The sequence below is a fragment of the Silene latifolia genome, chromosome Y, assembly GCF_048544455.1.
Source record: "Silene latifolia isolate original U9 population chromosome Y, ASM4854445v1, whole genome shotgun sequence".
NCBI lineage: Eukaryota > Viridiplantae > Streptophyta > Magnoliopsida > Caryophyllales > Caryophyllaceae > Silene > Silene latifolia.
The window spans coordinates 483,635,195-483,651,680 of NC_133538.1; the positions used below are offsets into that span (position 1 = coordinate 483,635,195).

Consider the following 16,486-nt stretch of genomic DNA (forward strand, 5'->3'; position numbering starts at 1 on the left):
CCAAATGTGCAGCCTGCAGTGAAGAAGTTTGAAACATTCTATTGCATAGGCACACTCATAAACCAGATGAGATTGAGTCTTATGTGCTTGGCAACAAGTAGGACAAACTGGATCAATAGAAAAACCCATCCTGATCAGTCTGTCTTTTGTGGGCTGACACTTATGCATAAATTCCCAGCGGATAAATGAAGACTTTGGCAAATTAAGATGATTCCACCAGACATAACTCCAATCTACCTTAGGTTTCTAACCTCCAAGCTAATCATATGCAGCTTTAACCGAATACTCTTTAGAAGAATTTAACCAGTTGTTGCTAACATAGGCTCGCTAGAAAATAAACATAATGAGGACAATCTTCTTCGAAGACCAACTACAATCAGAAGGAGCCATGTAGTCAGTCCAGGATGTACCGTTCACTTAAACATGATTCACCCACCGTACCCAAAGATGATCCTTTTTGTTAGCAAGCCACCAAACATATTTGCCCAACTAAGCCGTATTCCAATGTTTTGCATCTTTAACACCAAGCCCCCCCCCCCCCTCCTTCTTCCTTAGGAATGCAACAGGTATCCCAATTAATTGTGGGAGGATTTTTATAATCAGATGAAGCACCTCATAAGAAATTTCTGCAAATAGAATTAATTCTATTCATGATGCCACTAGGGATCAAAAAAATAGTAGCCCAATATGAATGGAGAGAGGTCATGACAGATTGTACCAAAACCATGTTAATAATCTATAACTCATTATTACAACATATTCATATATGTTCCAAAATTAATTTAGTCATAAAATTAATTAGATCTTATGCATGCAAACATAAGTAAATATTAAGGAGAAATCATCATTCTTACATTGATATTTCGGATTATTGGGGACAAGTAAGATCTCCTTCTTACTTGTTCTTGAGCACTCCTTCAATGGAAGAACAAGATTCAAGTTTAGAATCTCTCCCAAAAGCATATACCCAAGGAAAACTCATAATAACTAATATTATTTTGATCTAGTAATAATATTAATCATACTTAAATTTGACACAAAAATGTGATTTTTTGCTCTTGAGATTTCGGTTCAAGAGAGAGCTTTTATGAGCTTTTATTTCTCTATAAATGTCATAAGATGTAGAAAAGAATAGTAAGTTCTTACTCTAGAAATTCTATTATATAAAAATAAATGAATGAAAAAAATATAGGAAAAACTCTTTCCTTTTCTTTATGTAAAACCGGTTGGAGGGAGTTTTTGTGCCCAATGCATGGGCTAGTTTTTCTACCCAGGAAAACATAGGTATGTAAGGCTACAAGCAAGGTCTTATCATTGTGTTTTCCACTCAAAATAAAAACACAATATAAACCTAATACTCCCTTCATAAATTCGGTACATATGACATAAAATGGGAGGTCCATTTTATTTTGTCATTTGTCACTTGTGACATATGTGACATGTTACTTGACATGTGAATTTGTAATGTATTTTTATCATATTAAAAATCTACATACTCATAAAATATGTCATTTACAAAATTGACTAGTAATTCGTAATTACTTGTACCAAAACGGTTTATCAAATTATAAATTACAACGTCTTGTATTTATAATAAATTATTCATTCAATTTCAATTCTAAATTATTTCGTAAACAATAATTTTATCTAAGTACTAAAACAATTCAATTACTTAGACCGTATCTAATATAATCGAATTACAATAAGACACGTTAATTTTACTCAAAAAATCATCCGTCAATTTTTAAGCAATTTAACTAACTCGTATCGGCATACGATTAATTAAATAATCAATTAAGAGTATTTCCCTATAGGTATGACCTAAGGGGATCAACTGATCACCACCGTCGCACGACTGTAATGTCAAACTATAGTCAGCCAATCATTACCGATATGTGTGGATCAGTTGACAGTAAAATATTACATCCCACATGTATTCTTAAAATGAGATTCAGACATGTGATCATTATGATTGACAATTGTGATCGCATTATTGTCGGAGGACACATATTCCAACAATCTCCCACTTGTCCTCGACAAGTGTGCGTCACCAATTCTCTTGTCCTATTACTATCTCCCACTCAATGCAAGGTATCTTTCAGGTCGTACTTGCAAGTGATCATATCGAGAGTGGTTTCCTCGATCTGGAGAATAACTGATTGTCCGGATTTATCTACCATAGATACCTTCCGAGCGTGGCCACACATTTCCAGTTCATTACTCCTCGAGTGGCCCTGAGATATTGTTTTAACCCTGACAAGGGGTGGACAATTACTATCGCACTTATTCCCTTCGACTAGCCACAACCATCATAACCCAAAATATGCCCATTTGACCCCATTTACGAAGGTCGTAGTAACACAAATCAAAGTTAATCTGAAACTGTGCCATCTTAGGCGAACAGTCTTTAGTCAAAAGAATCGACTCATTAGAATACTATAGTAGCTCTCGCCACGACTAGGCTATATAAATTTGCCAGAACTCTATAAGCGGTCATAAGGCCCGACAAAGTGTTCCTAATTGATGCCTATGTGATCGACTAGTCATCACACATGACTCCATGGCACTTGAACTTGCCATCAATCGCATCACACTCTAGTCACTTCGAGACGTCACCTCATACAAGTGACTATGGGCGAATACCATGTTAATCCGGGTTCACTTTTACGGGGTTCAATGTTGTCTCTACAACCCGTTCAGATGTAACATAGTATAAAAGAAGAGTTTTAATGTAAAACTCGAACGGCAAATGCGATTATCACATATGAATAGTCAATACCTGATTACTATTTCATATTCTATAATCTAATTTGATCTTTTATGTAGTTATTAATCTCAATCCAATTGAAATGACATGACTCATCATGTTAAGCTTATAAGAAGGCTTTGGTTAGTAGGTTTTATCAACTTCTTGTACCTTACTCAACCTTACTACATACTCGTTTTCCTTTGTAATGTATACATTTGCATTACAAAACTTTCTGAGTACGTGTCGAGATCCAATCAAGACATAGGCCCTCTAGCCTTTGAATAGCTCCCACTGTTTTTACAGTGTGCGGGACTAATCCTTCTTGCACATCTCATGATTGCAAGGGTACTCAATTTCCGTTGTAAATATTTCTCATTGTTCTTTATTGCCTAGAACGATTCTAGAAAATCTATTTTTTAAATAACATAGCCACAATGGTATCTTAACCATCCTTATGTGTTTTGATTATGGTTTTGTCGGAAACCATGCGCAATCTCAATTGTCAATTGTCATTTGTGTAACACCCTTACACAAAATTGCATCATAAACATTTTCCTTTACTTCCTTAATGCTTCCTCAAGCACTTAAGAATAATCTATTTGGCTACTTGGTAACTATTACTTAAATTCGATTTTGAAACAATTCATCATACTCAAAGTATATGAAGTGTCATACATCATTTCCTATTTAATTGATTCGGCAGCGGAAGCAAATGGAATCAATCAAATATGTTCAATTAGATTGAACTAGTCATGAATCTTATCAACATAAGAATCCTTATTTGACATTAATATCATGTAAATTTATCTCCATAAATCCGGATATTAAAGATGTATTATATTTCTCCAAAGTCTTAAATCATTCGGAATGATCAATATGTCATCCATATATTAGACTAATTAAAATTTCCGTAACTCCCACTAAACTCCATGTATAAACACAACTTCTCGACTTATCGAGAAAAGTTTTACAACATGATCAAAACATTGATTCCAACTCATTGATGTCCTACTTAAGACCCTCTCTTAAGTTTCATATTATCTTAGGATTGCAAGAATCTACAAAACTCAAGACATGTATTGAATACATTCCTTCTAATTAAAGAAGTGGGTTTTAGATTCACTTACTATATGTATATCATTATAATGAAACACAATTCCTAAGAAGATCCAAATAGACTTAAGCATTTCAACTATTGCAAAAACCCTTTGCAACCAATCAAGCTTTGATATCTAACAATTCATTTGGATTTTATTTCGGATTTTCATGGCTCTAAGCCTTGTATTGAGTTGTGACTTAAACACTCTCATATGTTCATTACTTTCCAGAAGTAATCAACTTGAATCAAACAATTTCTTTGTAAGTTGCAAGCTCTTTACTTTCTAAAACTAACACTAATTCATCACCTTCAACAAGCGATGACTTTAACCTCCTAGGTTTTGAAGAAACAACGTCTAACACAAAACGTCTCATGTAGCCAAGAAAGACCGGTTTCTTGCGACATAACATTCTTTGTGGCTCTTGAAAAATTTTTCCCACTCTGTCTTCTAGAAATAAACTTGTATTTTAGAAAGACAGCTTCACGAGCCACAATCCTGTTGTACTCGTGATTATAATTAGGAAAAATGAGCATTTGTTTCTTTTGAAAACTTACAAACATGGTACCCTACCATTTCATATCTCATATGATTCATTTTAGATTTAGTGGAAAATAATTTAGACAAAATGATAAAGTCCCCAAAATAATCAAGTAACTCAAAATAACTTGATTGAAGTTCAAACCATATCGAATAGCGTTTGATTTCTTATCCAACCACACATTATCCCATAATGCGTGCTAAGAGAGATTAACTTGTGATATTATATCACATTTCATTTGGCTTATATCAAAGTCTTCACTTTGATAATCCCATCACGACTAAATCGTGATTCCTTGAACTCTTTGAACTTCTTCAAAGATTTCTCTATTTACCTTATTAAGTGAACACATTAGCGTCAACTTAAATCGTTGGTAAAAGAAAATGATCAACCTATATTTGATCAATGATTTACAATCTCGATCTCCTTTTCAACCAAAAGGCACGGGACATCTTGCTTTAAATACAAGATACGCATATACCATAAGATCTAATGGTTTTAAGAGTACTCGATAACTCTTTGCGTTCATCATTCCAGAATCTAAGGTTTAATATTAGGTTACCAATTTTGAGTCTTGCATCATCTTCATGATATATCATTCTAGTTTGGTTTAGAATATAATCACCTTGATAATGGGCTAGCCATACATCAAAACATGGTGTATAGGGTCACAAAAGTGAAACCTCCTTTTGTATCTTAACAAGTTTATATTCTTATTTAGAATTTATTCACTTAATAGTCATAATTAAGGTATAAATATAAACCCAAAACTAGATTGAGTACATAATGACTCTATCTCTCAACATCATTGTTGCTAGTCGTCATATTCTAATCATCCTATGTATCAAATACAATGATGAAAACCATCACCGGTTTCTAATATTGACGAAGTAGTACTAGCAAAATTTATGTCAATCAAATAAACATTTAAAGAAGAAGGTCCCATTAGATGTCCCACAACTAACTTGTTAATTCATCAATAATTTGGGGTAGTTTCCTTTCTAGCGTCCAACAATTAAGACAATGGAAACTTTATCGGTCGGGATTGATAGGTTTAGTATCGGTATTCTCATTAACTTTACTTTTAACATTACCTTGTCTCAATTCCATTCTAATTTTACTTCTTTGAACCTCATCCCTTTCTTAAAGGTTTAAGAGAATGCTCCCACTCATTTCAATGAGTCTTTGCTAATAGAAGCAAAATTTAAATTCATGAAGACTACTCTTCATTCGTTCGTTTTAATCTTAAAACTTTCATTGAAGTGGTTGCGGTATTTTGGTCAATTTTGATTTCCAACAAATCTAGTTACCAAAATGTTTTAACGTTTCAAAGTACTTAACTTAATTAAGCATATGAGAAACAATTGTAAGTAGATATGTTAGTCAAGAATCAAAAACCCTTTTGATCACAAATAACTTCCATCTATACTCTTCACAAGAGATCCTTACAAAGGATAATTCGAGGTTTTCACTACTACAGATACAGGCTATAACAACGGTTAAAAACCGTTGTTATATAAAAAAGCAGACGTTGTTAAAGCGTCCGTTGTAAAAGGTTTTAACAACGGTTGGTTTTCTTAAGGAACCCGTTGTTGAAACTTTTGACAACGGTTTTAAATATAAAAACCCGTTGTGGAAAGTGTCACTCAATTTTGGGGGAAAGTTATAACAACGGTTGTAATATACAAAACCGTTGTTATAACTAAAGAAAACGGTTTTTTAATAAATAACCGTTGTTGTTTATTCTTAAAAAATAAAAAAATATTAAATTAAATATTACTAGATGCATGCATAATTATGGGCCGTTATAATTCCGATGCATGCATTATTACTGCCATCACTGTGCATATGAACGGACAATATGGAATGAGAAGGGTTAGTAAGAAGATTTGAAGCAGCATTGAGAGATATGATGATGATTATGGCACAACTTCCTAACATATATATTAATTAAAAAACAACTCAACCCACACATTGCTTAGTATAAATACATGCATTACCTCAACTAACATTTCCATTATCTCACTATATACATCTCCAAACCCTAACTGCTAAAACAAACTCCAAATAAATTAACCCTACTTAATCTTTCAAAACAAACCCCAAACTCCAACAAGATGAATGATATCATCCTTAAGACTCTTACTATGATCGAGAACAACAACAGTTTCATCCGCCGGTTGCTCCACATTGAGGAAAGTTTCAGGAGCTACCTTGCGAATGCTCGATCCATTCTGAAGGACGCCAAAGAAGATGGCTTGACGGAGCAACAGCAGTTGCAGCTATATGACGATATAGCAACTGCTGAACGGAACCTCCAAATAGCCAAGGAGGAGAGGACGGATATCATAGAGGAGAATAAGACCCTCTATGAAAATATAAGAATTGCATTTTTATTAATGTAATTTATTTTTAAATTTATGTATTTATTATATATATATATATATATATATATATATATATATATTAATTATGTTTATCGGCATTCCTCTCTGTCATCTTGCTTCATCTTTGTTAATTAAGCGAATAATGATGATTAAAGACGAATTAAGCGAATAATACTTAAAGAAATAACATAATGGTCGATAAAAACTAACACATACACATGCAAATGAAATAATTAGAAAAAGAAAATAATGACGATGAAAGACGATGAAACCAACAGTGACGGCGAGATTTACCTGATAATTAGACGATGAAATCAACAGTGACGGCAAAAAAAATAAAGAGACGATGATAAAGAGAGAAAGAGACGATGAGAAAGAGAGAAAGAGACGATGAGAAAGTGTGTTTTGTGTTTGTGTTTGTCTGCTGGGTTTGTCTTTGTGTATTAAGGTTTGTGTTGTGTGGCTGTAGCAGACTTGTGTTTGTGTGGTTTATAGTATGGAAGGTATTGACAACGGTTATAAAGAACAACCGTTGTCAAATAAGTTTTAACAACGGTTGTAAATCAACAACCGTTGTCAAATAAGTTTTAACAACGGGTTCCAAAAGTAACCGTTGTGATTACTTTTCACTAACTTTGCGTCAATTTTGCGCCAAATTATTAACAACGGTTGTGCATGTGTAACCCGTTGTTAAAACTTATAACAACGGGTTTTATAACCATACCCGTTGTAATTCATTTTAGTAAAATTCGCGCCATACATTCTACAACGTCTATTGTGATTTTCGTGAATAATCGTTGTTGAAGGGGCGTTGTAGTTGCCTGGATTTGTAGTAGTGTTTAGAAGAAGATTCATATTTGTCTTTTGTTACGATGTTTTAATGGAGGTTTGAATCAAAATTCGAAATGATATCGTATATGAATTGTGGTAAATAAATAGAACAATATGATAACCGAATAGTGGAAAACAAAACATTTATCGTTATAATAATACTTGTAAATAATTTAACGAGATATGAGCATTTATGTAGTGACCTCTACCCAACTACAATAAATGATTCCAAGATCCAAATTCATATTAACTTGGGCACGGTAGGGCCGATTCATCCCTTATCAATATAACTCGGTGGATTAACTCTTTAATCGATTCTACTTTTAGAACTCTTGGTCGATAAAATTACATTAACATTTATCTTTAGCCCGGAACACATGCGACTACGGTCACGAATATTTCCGTTGAGCTCAATCCAAATTTCGAATAAATGTGTCCATAATCCGAATCCACATCAACTTGGGCACGGTAGGGCCGATTCATCCCTTATAAACATGAATTCGGTGGAAAGACATTTAGCACCCACTTCCCCTATGTAACAAGGTTTTTACCCCGGTAGGGCCGAGTTCACTCCCTCGCGAAATAGGTTTTCATGGTTTCTACTTTTTGGTAAGGCTAAGTCTCAATTGTTTATTTTTAGCGAGAGGTCATGTTAATTTATTATCTATCACGTTTTAAGTGAACTAAAGCGGTGAACTACGATAATTTTAATTGACACGGTCGATAAACTCGATTAAAAGATGATGCATGTTTTAGTTATGGCGATTTAGCGATGCATGCAACATATAAATAAAATGCAAAGCATAAATTAAATCCTAGTATGGCCTTCCTAGAATAGTAAATCTAATAAACTATTACATATTCGGCAACCAACTCCATTGGTCCCTTGAACTTCGGTTTTGGCACGCATCTCGAGGTGACACCGTCTTTATGTATCGCCTTCTTGAGTGGCACCGTCTTCAAGGAACTCCGGAATAAATAAATTACATAACAAATTACATAATTTCCTATTATACATTTGTAATTAAAATAAAATAAATCTATTAAATTACAAAACGGTGATACGAGATCAAAATAAATTACAACCGAATCGATATTCCCATACATTTCGGGTAATATCAATTAAAAACTAAGGCCATACTAAGTAAAATTACATAAATAAAAATTATGACAATCATAAATAAATGCAGGATTATATTATGTATGAACATGCCCAATTTTATGCTAAATCGCCTTTAAGGAGCCAATATCGTATATTAATCGGTTTTTACGGATTTTCGTGATTCAACCTTTTAAAATCACAATAATTTACATAAAAACATATTTATGCACAAGTTATTTACCCTAACCAATTTAGGACTCAAAATTAGTCTCCACTAACATATTGACAATAATTAACTTATATTTCTCAAAATTTGTTCATTAATGGACTCAAAATTACAATAAAATGCCTTAAACTCCAAATAAATCATAAAAATTTCAAATAAATTTCAAATTTCAAATTTAAACACATGAACTTTCTGGAAAAATACCATGACACTCATAATATTCAAAAACTTAGGTTAAAAATTTTGAAATTTATCGGGAAAAACATTGTTGCGATTTATCGGTTTTAACAAATATAATCATAAAAACATGAGAAAAATTATATTTATCAACTTTTCAATTTTAGATCTGAAATAGGTAATAAAATGCAACATGTGACGTTTTTCCTTAGTCATGAAGTATGTTTTAGTAATTATTCACTAATTAAAGTCACTATTTATGCTATTGTTCATCAAAAAATCATAAATCATGTATAAAGACATCATTAAAGCCTATTATTTTACACACATCTTGTAAAATTTCATGTGACAACATACTAAATTTCTATGACCACATTCGAAATATTTCTCATATTAACCTATTTTTCATTTAAATTCGATTTTTATGATGAAAAAACCATATTTGGAGCATAAGAACTCCAAACATTATGAAACTTTACAGGTCATTTAACAATAATATATGTCAAATCATATCCAAAAACCACTGAAAAATTCAAAGTTTAGCTAATTTTAGTCCGAAAATGGCATTTTTATCACAAAATCACATTTTAATGCCCTTATTTTATAAAATGAACAATAAAAATTCATAAATTAACCAAAAAATCCTAAATACATTTTCGGATCTGAAAATTTAACATGCATAATTAATCTCGTGATATATCATAATTACACAAATTTATAAGTTTTATATGTTAATCGTATAACTCGGAAAAACTATAACCGATTTGCATGCAAACAACCTAAGGCTCATGATACCGCTTGTTAATAATCTATATCTCATTATTACAACATATTCATATATATTCCAAAATTAATTTAGCCATAAAATTAATTAGATCTTATGCATGCAAACATAAGTAAATATTAAGGAGAAATCATCATTCTTACATTGATATTTCGGATTATTGGGCACAAGTAAGATCTCCTTCTTGTTTTTGAGCACTCCATAAATGGAAGAACAAGATTCAAGTTTAGAATCTCTCCCAAAAGCATATACCCAAGGAAAACTCATAATAACTAATATTATTTTGATCTAGTAATAATATTAATCATACTTAAATTTGACACAAAAATGTGATTTTTTGCTCTTGAGATTTCGGTTCAAGAGAGAGCTTTTATGAGGTTTTATTTCTCTATAAATGTCATAAGATGTAGAGAGAATAGTAATTTCTTACTCTAGAAATTCTATTATATAAAATTGAATGAATGAAAAAAATATAGGAAAAACTCTTTCCTTTTCTTTATGTAAAACCGGTTGGAGGGAGTTTTTGTGCCCAATGCATGGGCTAGTTTTTTTACCCAAGAAAACATAGGTATGTAAGGCTACAATCAAGGTCTTATCATTGTGTTTTCCACTCAAAATAAAAACACAATATAAACCTAATACTCCCTTCATAAATTCGGTACATATGACATAAAATGGGAGGTCCATTTTATTTTGTCATTTGTCACTTGTGACATATGTGACATGTTATTTGACATGTGAATTTGTAATGTATTTTTATCATATTAAAAATCAACATACTCATAAAATATGTCATTTACAAAATCGACTAGTAATTCGTAATTACTTGTACCAAAACGGTTTATTAAATTATAAATTACAACGTCCTGTATTTATAATAAATTATTCATTCAATTTCAATTCTAAATTGTTTCGTAAAAAATAATTTTATCTAAGTAATAAAACAATTCAATTACTTAGACCGTATCTAATATAATCGAATTACAATAAGACACGTTAATTTTACTCTCAAAATCATCCGTCAATTTTTAAGCAATTTAATTAACTCGTATCGGCATACGATTAATTAAATAATCAATTTAAAGTATTTCCCTATAGGTATGACCTAAGGGGATAAACTCATCACCACCGTCGCATGACAGTAATGTCAAACTCTAGTCAGCCAATCATTACCGATATGTGTGGATCAGTTGACAGTAAAAGATTACATCCCACATGTATTCTTAAAATGAGATTCAGACATGTGATCATTATGATCGACAATTGTGATCGCATTATTGTCGGAGGACACATATTCCAACAAACCAATCTACCAGCATAGGATAGATGCTTTGTTCCCCACCCCCTAATCCTAGCAACAATCCTATCAATGATCTTCATCCACTCATTCATTGTCAATTTTTTTGAAGAGAGAGGGTTACCCAAATACCTAAAAGGGAGAGTACCCCTATGAAACCCAGAAACTTGTAAAATTGCATCCAATGTATCAGTCTTTACCCCATTGTAGTAGATCTCATACTTATTCTTGTTCAAACATAAACCAGATGCAACACAAAAGGCGGCAAAAGCTCTAAGCATCCACATAATAGAAGAGTCAGTCCCTTTACAGAATAAGAGCAAATCATCTGCAAAGAGGAGGTGATTCAAACGAGTAGGGCCACACAAAGGATGAAATCTGAAGTCCTCCTGTTGAGCAACAATGGCATGAATCCTGGACAAATATTCCATACAAAGAGTAAAAAGGAGGGGAGAGAGTGGATCCTCTTGCCTTAATCCTCTTTTCCCTTTAAAGAAACTAAAATTATTTCCATTGACTGAAAGAGAATAACTAGGACTGGTCACACATGCCAATACCAGATCAATGAAGTGTCTATGGAACTTGAGAGCATACAACATTTGATGTAAAAATTCCCATTGCACAGAATCATAAGCTTTTTTGAGGTCTATTATAATTAAGCACCTTGGTGATGCAGCTTTCCTATTGTATAGTCTTACCAAATCTTGACAAATAAGAACGTTTTCTACAATGTTTCTACCCTGAACAAACCCTCCTTGATTCTCACTAACTATGTCAGGTAGGACTTTACCAAGTCTATTGCATAAAACCTTAGCCAACACCTTGTTAATTGTGTTACAACAAGCAATAGGATGAAATTCCAGTACACTAGCAGGATTGGAAGTTTTAGGAATAAGAGTAAAAGTTGAAGTATTCACCTGCTTTAAAAGCTGACCAGTCTGAAAAAAGTCCTTAAATGCAGCAGTGACATCACCCCCAACAGTCTCCCAAGAGTCTTTAAAGAATTGACTTGAATATCCATCAGGTCATGGAGATTTAGAGGACCCAATATCAAATAAGCATTCTTTAATTTCAATGTCAGTCACAGCAGCAAGCAACAGAGAGTGATGTTCCACAGTAAGTAGCTTCCCTTTCCTAACAGTAGGCACATGGACAGCCTTATAGGCATGTAAGATCCAAGAAGGCTTTTATAATAGTCCAAAAAAGCCCCTTCTGGGCAGGTGGAGTACAGCAAGTCATTTAAGCCATGAATGCTCATAACTCTATTATGACCTTGCCTAGCTCTGATCTGAGAATGAAAAAACTTGGAATTTTCATCTCCATGAGATAACCAGTCAGCCTTACCTTTCTGAGATAAGAAGCTATGGTGCATTTTACACGGTTGCCTATAAGACTCAGTTGCATCAGTCTCAGCTGCAAGAAGACCCAAATCAGTGGGATTTGCATGCATAGCCAGTCGAAGCTCCTCGAAGAGAGCCTTAGCAACAACTACTGTTTTCCCAATATCAGAAAAGCCATTTCTATTAAGCATTCTCAGAGGCTTCTTGAGATTTTTTAATTTAGTCACCAATTTAAACATAGGAGTCCCATTTATCTGACAGTTCCAAGACTGATGCACAATTTTCTTGAACTTAGGATCTATGCTCCACATATTATAGTACTTAAAATGACCCTTTCTTTTCTCCCTACTTATACTCCTATAGCAGACAATAGGAGTATGATCAAATAACCCCTCAGGGAGGAAATGTGCATAAGGATTAGGCTATAAATCCATCCACTCAACATTCACCAGAAATCTATCAATCCTATAAAATTCCCTTGTAGCAGGAGCTTGCTTGTTATTCCAAGTGAAGAAAGCACCATGTCCTTGATATCATTGAAACTACAATAATGAACACAGTCTCTAAAGTCAGAAATATCAGCCCGTAGAACATCATTGCCAATTCTCTGATTAAAATTTAACACATTATTGAAGTCCCCACATACCCCCCCCCCCTCCCCCCCCCCTCCCCCCCCCAAGGACCATGATATTGATTTTTCATAGTCCTCAGATGAGTCTAGAGATCCTGTCTCTCCACATCATCATTAGAGCCATAAACAATAGACAGCAAAAAATTATATCTTGTACCTAGTTCAGTCACCTGAACTGTAATAAAATGAGCATTCATATGAAGAGGGGTATGCAACTTGAGAGTTATGAATGTGAAACATGTGTTTTATTGGGATTGATGTATGTTGTCTGTTTGAAGTGAATTTGAACCGTGTACATTGTTAGGTGTATGATTCATGTTTGGAAATTAGGATTAGAAGAAAGTGACTTTAGCTTGCATAAGGTGTCTTGAATTGAGTAAAATACTGGTATGAGGTAATTTGTGGATAATGAGTGATGCGTGATCTAGGTCGAACATTTGAACTTATGGATAGTGAATGAGGTTTGAGTTACATGATGAGGGATATTTTTATTAAGCATTGACATAGCTCTTAGTTGCGCACATTTAGTCCCCTAATTGAACCTAATTTTGCATACTAATATAGCATTTTATTGCCATTTCATCCGTCAAATCCTTACTATTTTGCTTTCCTAGTGCATTTTATATGTTTTATAGGAAAGGAGATAATGAGACGGAATTCCCGATTCTCGCGCATATTCAAAAGCTTGTTAACGATCTTGGATGGACTAGTACGGAGAGGAGGCAAGAATGATGACCAAGGATGTAGGAATAAAGATTATATAGGAGGATCAAAGGCTTAAAAGAAAGAAAAAGGGAAACTGCAGCTCAACCCGCTCAGGTCAAGAGCATCCCGCTCCAGTTGTTTCTCAACCCTCTCGGGTCAATCTCAACCCACTCGAGTTGAAGCTCATGACGCGCGTTTTCACTCGGTTCATGCGGATCCTTATGCAGCAAGCTTTTCTCTGCAAGCTAGGATGAGACTGTCCTCGACGGAGTTGCAAGCTAGGACGCGCATGTCCCTGCGGGACTTGCAAAGCTCTATTCAACACTTAAGCATGTTATTTACTAATCTACCATTTCTTAACCTATTGATGCACCACTATATATACTTCATTTATAATAATCAAATAGACCAAGCCCTCTTAGTGGAGGCCAGGCTTTCATTAGGAGTAGATTAGAATAGATTAATCTCAATCATTCCACAAAATTACACATTAATCTTTCCTTAATTATTGTTCAAGTTTATTATTGGGTAATTGAAGATTATTGGGTTATTATTGGAGAATTGACAACACTTCATCAATCAATCAAGTTTTCTTCTATTATTCTTTCCTTTCCAATTACTCACCTTAAGTTTGGTATAATCTCTTTACTCTTTACTCTTTATTGTTTATTTCCTCACTCTTTAATCATGTTTATACTTATTGTGAGGATTGACACCATTACTAACATGTCTTCCATGATAATGTGTGAGTAGTTACTTAACTAGGACTAGTGGGGGATTAGGGGAGTTAATCGTGGGATAGATTTATGCTTAATGAGTTCATATGAATGCTTGCTTATTGTTCTTCAACTTATGCACATATCATGATTGATGAAATGCTTGATTGACAACCTAGCATGTTTCTCTTATCCTTTCAACAAGGCTGGTAAGATATAAACAAACTCAAGCCTTGTTAGACCTTGCATATAGTTTAAGTAGGGAAAACCCAAGTCGACTTGTAGGTGTTGTAAAGTCTTACACTACTCCGCTCCGAGACGTAAGTTTCTTTGAGAATTAGTTTATCATGCCTGTAGTTTAATAGGAATAATTAAGTCGTCTTGTAGGTGTTTTAAAGTCACAAATGACTCGGCTCCGGGACACAATTCTTCATACGAGTTATGCTATCTCACCATGATTCCTTTATAATCCCATGACATCCTAGTATCTTAATCAATTGTTTACATCTTTTAATCTATTGGTTGTTTTACCTTATTGCTTTTATTAGTTTAGACTCGTCAACTTCAAACCCCAATAATTGTGACACTAGCATAAATTGAGATAGATAGACTTAGAACCCAAAGCACACCCTCCCGTAGATCGACCTTGACTTAACCACTAACTAGTTGTTTGTTGAGATTATAAATGTGTTTGATGTAGTGAACTATGAAACGCTCATCAAAATCGCGCCATTGCCGGGGACGGTGTTATGTGATTAAGTTATTACATGTGTGTCTATTTTAATTGTGCTTTAACCTTGAGGAACTTGTTCCTCTAGGTCGTTCTTATTGATTTATTGTAGTTTCCGTGCTTGTAGTTGTTTCCTTGTCTTAGCTATGATGATGGCTCAAGACTTGACATATGGAGCATGTGGTGGAGCTTTTGAGTATGACTATGGGTATGGGGAGTTTGAGGACCAAGTCAACACAAACCTACCTTACAACTCATAAAATGAAAGTCCTAACTACTACCTCAACTTTCCCCATCAAAATCACCACACCCATTACCCACAACAACCACCCACCCAAAACTCACTTTACAACCAATTTCAAATGCCACAATATGAGCACTTTCACAGCCAACCACAAAAAAAAGCTGAGCCCAACTTTGACATTCAAAATATGGTTCTCCAAATGATGGGAGACCAACAAAATTTCTTCACACAAGTTCTAGAAGAGAGCCAAAATAGGAATAATGTTCTCCAAAGCATTGTTACCCATGGTGAGAAGTTGGCAATTCGAATTGCCCAAATGAAGGCAACCCAATAAAAAACCCAAGTAACCACTTCCCACCAATCCTTGAGCATTGACCATGAATGTGAATTTGAGGCAATGACCTTTGATGAAGAAGATGTGAAGTGGGAAGATCCAATCTCCATGAGCTCTTGTGAGTTTGAAAGTGTGGTTTTGATGAGGAAGATATGAGGTTGAGTAATCCAAATCCTATTTTGGCTCTCTTCTAGAATTTGTGTGAAGAAATTTTGTTGGTCTCCCATCATTTGGAGAACCATATTTTGAATGTCAAAGTTGGGCTCAGCTTTTTGTTGTGGTTGGGTGTGAAAGTGCTCATATTGTGGCATTTGAAATTGGTTGTAAAGTGAGTTTTGGGTGGGTGGTTGTTGTGGGTAATGGGTGTGGTGATTTTGGTGGGGAAAGTTGGGGTAGTAGTTAGGACTTTCATTTTTTGAGTTGTAAGGTAGGTTTGTGTAGACTTGCTTCTCAAGATTCATGTTTGGAAATTAGGATTAGAAGAAAGTGACTTTAGCTTGCATAAGGTTTCTTGAATTGTGTAAAATACTGGTATGAGGTAATTTGTGGATAATGAGTGATGCGTGATCTAGGTCGAACATTTGAACTTATGGAT

The 16,486-nt window shown here is 34.1% G+C and overlaps 1 protein-coding gene across 1 annotated transcript in view; it reads right to left on the reverse strand.

Annotated features, from left to right (window-relative positions):
- LOC141633031 (uncharacterized) overlaps positions 1-12,842 on the reverse strand; it is a 29,155-nt gene extending 16,313 nt beyond the window's left edge. Inside the window, exons 1-2 of the mRNA XM_074445528.1 lie at positions 12,290-12,842; positions 11,208-12,185 (exon numbers count right to left, since the gene is read on the reverse strand). Of these exons, the coding sequence (XP_074301629.1) occupies positions 11,208-12,185; positions 12,290-12,842 (1,531 nt within the window). The remainder of the gene's footprint in view (positions 1-11,207; positions 12,186-12,289) is intronic.
- Positions 12,843-16,486: the final 3,644 nt, after the last annotated feature.